The sequence below is a fragment of the Gigantopelta aegis genome, chromosome 4 (assembly GCF_016097555.1).
Source record: "Gigantopelta aegis isolate Gae_Host chromosome 4, Gae_host_genome, whole genome shotgun sequence".
Classification (NCBI taxonomy): Eukaryota; Metazoa; Mollusca; class Gastropoda; order Neomphalida; family Peltospiridae; genus Gigantopelta; species Gigantopelta aegis.
In genome coordinates, this window is record NC_054702.1 from 75,035,438 (window position 1) to 75,035,944 (window position 507).

The 507-nt window shown below is 35.9% G+C and overlaps 1 protein-coding gene across 1 annotated transcript in view; it reads right to left on the reverse strand.

Moving 5' to 3' along the window:
- The window catches only part of LOC121369991 (neuronal acetylcholine receptor subunit alpha-6-like), a 1,954-nt gene extending 1,725 nt beyond the window's left edge, over window positions 1-229 (reverse strand). The window contains exon 1 of the mRNA XM_041495073.1: window positions 213-229. Coding sequence (XP_041351007.1) covers window positions 213-229 — 17 coding nt within the window. The remainder of the gene's footprint in view (window positions 1-212) is intronic.
- Window positions 230-507: the final 278 nt, after the last annotated feature.

The following is a 507-nucleotide window of genomic DNA, read 5'->3' on the forward strand; positions in this document are numbered from 1 at the left end:
TCATAACAAATATCGCTTTAATGCGTTTTTTCGTTGTGTCAGACTACTGTAACGATAGTAACGATGAAAGCACGTGTGCTATTGTGGCACGTGCAAAACCACTTTTGCCTCAATGGTGCTGTGCACGTGCTATGGATCGGGTCACGTGGGCTGTGAGGGTCTTCAGATGGAGTGAAGACATTGCCATTACAATACTTATTCCTAAAAAATACCTGCTTTCAACACTCATTGACTTTATTCAAATTTTAGATTGTGAAGTTTTTAATTTGACTCAGTATATTATTAATATCAATACTGTTGAATATATTCACTAACCTAGACCAAATAAAATCACAAGCCGGAACCGTGGGCTACTGGATTTGTGGAACCTTGGGCCAGAGGACACTCCAGCTAATTAGATATTTAATCATTGTTCATTGAAATATGTTAAGGTGTCATTGAGCATGCATTATTTTCCTTTTTATTACTTTCTTTGAAAAAGTTTTTATTTTGAAGATCTACATGAAT